This window comes from Xenopus tropicalis, chromosome 4 (assembly GCF_000004195.4).
Source record: "Xenopus tropicalis strain Nigerian chromosome 4, UCB_Xtro_10.0, whole genome shotgun sequence".
Classification (NCBI taxonomy): domain Eukaryota; kingdom Metazoa; phylum Chordata; class Amphibia; order Anura; family Pipidae; genus Xenopus; species Xenopus tropicalis.
The window spans coordinates 118,605,132-118,611,131 of record NC_030680.2 but is presented as its reverse complement, the minus strand read 5'-3'; the positions used below and the strand labels follow the sequence as shown (position 1 = coordinate 118,611,131).

At 38.5% G+C, this 6,000-nt stretch overlaps 1 protein-coding gene across 2 annotated transcripts in view; it reads right to left on the bottom strand.

Moving 5' to 3' along the window:
- Positions 1 to 995: 995 nt before the first annotated feature.
- The window catches only part of kifap3 (kinesin-associated protein 3), a 69,582-nt gene continuing 64,577 nt past the window's right edge, over positions 996 to 6,000 (bottom strand). For both annotated transcript variants that reach the window (XM_012960390.3, NM_001097406.1), the window contains 1 exon segment: positions 996 to 2,063. In XM_012960390.3, coding sequence (XP_012815844.2) covers positions 1,955 to 2,063 — 109 coding nt within the window. In that variant the 3' untranslated portion in view covers positions 996 to 1,954.

Genomic DNA, 6,000 nt, shown 5'->3' with positions numbered 1-6,000 from the left:
TTCCTTAAGTAAGAATGGAAAGAGAAACACAGATAAGCAAATATCTCCTCACTCAAAACAAATGGTCTGTTTGTATTGTAAAGCAGTATAAACATTACAGACTGCTCACACAGGTTTCAATGAGAAAAATGGAAAATTGGGCCATACTTACTGTGATTTTTATTTCCTGGAGAAATTCACTTGTATCAAAGACTCCAGGAGTGCATGACTATGCCAGGGCACACGCATGCCCATTGTGAGCAGGTGCCAGAGCTCCCGCAACATGTGCATAGGCGTCACCTGTTCCCAAGTCATGCACATATTGAGTGAGCAGGGACAATGGCTTACTATGCCATTGGTAGCCCACAGTGGGGGAAATAAAATTTTAGCAAAAGTTGCCCTTTAATAACAGAGCAACTGAGGGGCAGAACCCAAGTCAGATTTACAGCTGACATGGAGTTTACCAGGAAAAGATAATCACAGTAACTGTGACAAGGAAGTGGTTTTCTTTGAAAATCATCACATCTTGATCACCAATATACCAGTGAAAGCCAAACAAAAAGTGAAAAGCCAAACAAAAAAAAGCCAGCATTTTCAATGTACTGCACATGCATCAGCTTCCGGCTCACAATGAAAGAATATGGAAGGAGGAGGATCGCTCATTTGCAGCTACCCCGTGCTCGTGTAGTTTTCTAACAAGAGCACTGGCCTGGGGTATCAGGTAAGTTATTGCAATCACCGGGGGGTGCCTAACATTTGGCACCCTCCAGTGATCTTACCTTTTCTTCTCCTTTAAAAAGCAGTACTTAACTTGGAAGCTGCCAAATCTTGCCTGAAAAGTCTTTTTTCCATTCCCACCTATATGGTTCCCAAAGTGGCCCCAGACAGAACATTCCTGATGGAGATCATAATGAAGCTGCCTGGCAGCTGGTCTCTGCTCCAATACACAACACTGCCGGGTAGAAACACAAACACACCCATGGGATAAAATGTTCATGAACGAGCATAATGACAACTTCAGGTACACTGTATATGTTTATTCTGCACAAACATTTAACATACTGAGCTTGTTATACACAATAAATAGGGAAGGATATTAAGAGGTTTCAGTTAAGGCTGTAAGATAAACTAAAACTGAATTAATTAGTCATACTTAATAAATAGGGCTAAAATGTATTTCTACAGACACACTATAAAGCTAACAGCTACCCTAATAAATAGAGCTAAAATTTTCACAGGAGTACTATGAATTAGCAGGCCACAAATCTTAATTCTTTGTGTACTCCCACCGAAGTTGGTTAAGGTAAGTGATGTTCAGCCTGCTGACCCCCATATGTTGCCAAACTACAACTCATAAAACCCAGATGTTGCTGATCTACAATTCATAAACTTTACTGCTTTAGGTACAATTGCCAACTCCACCTATGCACATCTGCAAGACAATATGGTTAAAGTGCAGCTCCATTAGCATTTTGCAAAATGTTATTATGAATACCATCTCCCAGGAGATTTGCCTACTCCTATGCAGCAGTAAATACAGTTTACTTAAGTTCCATAAATTAAGAAAAAAAACCAAATGTCTTTCAAGCTTCCGTAGCTGCTAAATATGACCTTTCTGGACATGCTTGGGTTTTTGAATACTTAATCACACAATAAATGCATTTGGTGGGAGTTATAGGTCTGTATATTACTTTTGGACTAGCATTGCCTCACAGCGATTTTACTTATGGCAATTTACTTCATTTTACTTATGGCAGCACTATAAATAAACATTCATATTATATACATATTTATGGCAGATAAATTATTCTGTGATGTAGAAGTCTAAATATGGCCAGTGGGATTAAATCCATTTACTATAAAAAGGTTTCCAAGCACACAGACAATGGGTCATCCTCATGCTTTTCTCCTCCTGTTACAAACTATGGACCAATGGCTTCCGAAATTGTTCATTAGTTTGGCTTCTGCTCTGTCTTTATCGTGCCCCAAACCCATAGTAATACGCTTCATCAGGACGATAGCCATAAGCTGTTGAAGGACGGCCAGGCATTGCTGTATGCTGTCCAAAGGCATCTTCACCCATCCTGAAAGAGAACAAAGAAAGGATTTTAGTTATGAAATATGTACCTGCATGGTTTAATCAATATTAATTAAATTAAATCCTTACTGGGTAGCATTTTGTCTCTAATGTATAAAGAGATTACAGGGTCTTTATTACATGGCTATAAGAAGCTGATCCTGGAATTGATCCTAGTATTTCCTACAATGATAGAGTACTATCCACTAAACCAATTCCTCTATATCTTGATCAAAACACAGGGTTGTACTGTTTTTGCCTCTGATGACAATAAATTAATAAATACATTTGGGTTTAGCAATCAAACTGTATGCACACATCTGCATTAGAGGAAAAATATAACCCCCGTTGACATGGACTCATTCAGTAGATCTTATGTAAAAAAAGTGAATAAATACTATCTAAACTGCCACAATAAATGTATTTTATTTTTAGACAGATATGTCTAATTCCACAGATGTCTCTCTGCTTACCATAGTAGGCAGTGCACAGTCTGAGAATCCATCACTTCACAAAGGAACAAGGTAAGGAAGATGTTGCAAGACACTGTGGGGCTTATTAATAAATGTGGGCAGTAACCCACAGCAACTAGTCGCTAAATAGCTTTTTTTTTTTTTTTCAACCATCTGCATGTAAAACCATGAAAGTAAACATTTGATTGGTTGCCATGGGTTACTGCCCATGTGCATACTTGCCCAAGGTTTATAAATTACCTCATGTAAGCCTAAGGGGATGAGAGACTGGTCCCAGGGAACACAAAGACTATCATGATTTCCTTTACTCTGTGAAATCAGTTATGACTGTAAGTTCAGACAGTGTTTATGCACCTTTTCTACACAAACCCAATAAATGAGCTCATGTCAATATGGGGTTATATTTACCCTTTAAGAGGATATGTATACATTTTATTTGTGTGACTGATACAGAGCTCTAAGTAATCAAAACAGCCTTTAGCTGTACCCTGTCACCCAATACTGGTATCACCTAACGCTAAAGTCCAGTTTGCTGCTTTTTATTAAGCATGTGATGAAGGCCCGCTGGCTCCAAAACATGCTGTGCAGTGTACAATAGAAGAATGACTGGATGACTGACATGGTTCCCGGAGTAAAATTCTGTTGTCAGTTTGCTGCTCACCATTTCTTTTGCAAATCTTTATATTGAACCTGTATTTAATAGAACAAACTGACTGAATTAGTAGCTTGTCAATTAGCCCACAACAAAGTAACTATCTACTAAATATGTAAGCCAGGTAGCAAATACTTGATTAGAACTGGACATGCAGACTCTCAGTTATCCACCGGATGGCGCTCTTAACTTACAAACAGAGCACTGACTGTTTCCATGCACCCTCTATTCTATCATCATCATTAAGTAGCGCTGTTACACTTACACTCCCTGTTAACATTTCATGTAGCGTGCCACTCTGTCTTTGTTTAAATAAGCTTGAGAAATGTCAACCCTATATTAATTACCTAACAAAAATGACCATGTGTTTTACATTTATCAATCAGCCACATTACTACAACTGGCTGAGAAATTGCACCTTTTTTGTAGTCAATCATTTAAAATACAGCAAATATGAATTCATTTACTTTCTGCTGGAAACCAAACATACAACTGAGCACCTAATAAGTACATGTTGTTATTGGGGGAATTTGTACTTTGTTATAGTTAAGGGATCTGTTATGCAGAATGCTCAGGACCTGGGGTCTTCCAGATAAGAGGTACACCATTGGCTTGGATCTCCATACGTTAAGTCTGGAAAAGGGAAAGTAAAATCATTGGGGGGGTGCCAAATGTTAGCAGAAAACTACACCGGCCCAGGGTTCATGCAAGCGAGCAATCCTCTTCCTTCTTTGCTACAAGGAAGTTCAAATAAACTTATTTATTAAAAAAATTTGAATATAAAAAATGTGATCTAATTAAACTATGAAAATAAACACATCAAGTTTGTATTTTACTCTTAATTTTCAGTGGGTCAAACTGTCCATTGGCAGACTGTCTAATAAATTCAAAAAAACTCGGAAAAACCACATATATTTTGCTTAGGTTGTGTTTGGGTGGAGTTGCCCTTTAAAGAAGCAGGGGCAAATCATTGCAATGTAAGTCTAAATTCCTGCATTGCGGGTTCATTTAGAGAATCTGAGCTGTGTATTTTACCCCTCTTTTCTAAATGATTTGTTTTTTCTAAATTGAAATCACTTCCAGCCATCAGAAACCCTCGCAGTCCTCGCGTGTGCACTTCCACAAGCACAAATATTTCATTTTCCTATTGGCCTGCCAGCCCTGTCACAGCAAATCTCATCTGAGGATCAATTCTGTGGCACTTAAAAGCTCTTGAATTTCTCTGGTTCCTCCTGTGATCTGTGACCTTCGCTGAGTGGCAGCTCCGCAGTGCCTTGCTTTGGGTTTTTGGGGGGGAATTACAGAGCACATGTCAAAAGGGAAACATTCTAAACATTTGGAGATAACAAAGTATTTGATACAAGATTATGGCTGCTCATGGAAAAACACATTTTTGACTGTCACTGTTTAGTATATAAACTCACAGTTAGACATAATAAGCCTCTGGACTGAACAAGCTCTATGATTTGTATGTAATCTATTCACTGGTTTCTGGGAACAGGTGGGGCACATTCTATTTTATTTCACATTCATTTCATTACTTGTTAAACCCAGTAAGTCTTGAGCTTCAGCATTATGATGCCCAAAAAACACATTTTTGCTTTCTCCATTATGAGCTATGGAGGTAACTGGCAGATTATCCATGGTAACAACCCAATCTGGCTCTTACTTTTACCTATCAGGCTAAGCTTTTTCTAATTTTCTTTACTCTGCACATGCTACTTGAATTCATATACAGGTATGGCGTCCGTTATTCGCAAACCCGATATCCAAAAAGCTCAGAATTACAGAAAGCCTGTCCCATAGACTCCATTTTAATCAAATAATTCAGATTTTTAAAATTGATTTCCTTTTGTAAAAATAAATAAAACAGTGCTTTGTATTTGATCACAAGTAAGATATAATTAATCTTTATTGGATGCAAAATAATCCTATTGGGTTTAATTAATGTTTTATTGATTTTTTAGTAGACTTAAGTTATGAAGATCCAAATTATGGAAAAACCCCTTATCCGGAATACCCTTGGTCCCAAGCATTCTGGATAACAGGTCTTATACCTGTACTGGGGTTTTGAATATTAACCCCTCACAAACTTAAATACTCAAAACTTTTTGTTGCAAGCAACTTGGAATCCCACATTAAATATGCTGGAAATTTAAATTGTAGAGCATTGGTACTTTGTAACTTGAATTTCTGAGGCTTAGGGTTACAACTGGAATTTTCTACTTTTTTTTCTCAGTTTTAGTGCAAACCCTAATACACAACACAAGGCCATGGGCACAGAAGGTTTGCGTGAACAGTCAAAAATGGTGATGCCCTAAAGGAACCAGGTGAGTGATTATAGAGAATTGGGCACCAGGTGGATCTTTAATAGAGATGGACCTGAAAACCAGAGATTTTAATAATTCAATTAATATTGAACAATTGTGATATACATGTGAATGGTCAAATTACACTGATCTTATCACTTGGCCCAAGAGCCAAATTAACAAGCAGCAAGGGGAGCAAGAGAGCAGTACTGAGCTATCAGTTCTGGGATTTTTGGTCTGGGATCCTTTGGTTGCTATATACAGTATGTGGGTCAATGATCATACTGCTATGGAAACTAAAGGTCCTCATACACGGGCCGATTCTAGCTGCCGATATCGGTCCCTTAGACCGATTCGGCAGCTAATCGTCCCGTGTATAGGCACTACCAACGGGCCTGCCCGACCGATATCTGGCCTGAAATCGGGCAGATATCGATCGGGCAGGTTAAAAAATGTAGTCGGATCGGGGACCACATCGGCTCGTTGATGCGGTCCACGGACCGACTTTGC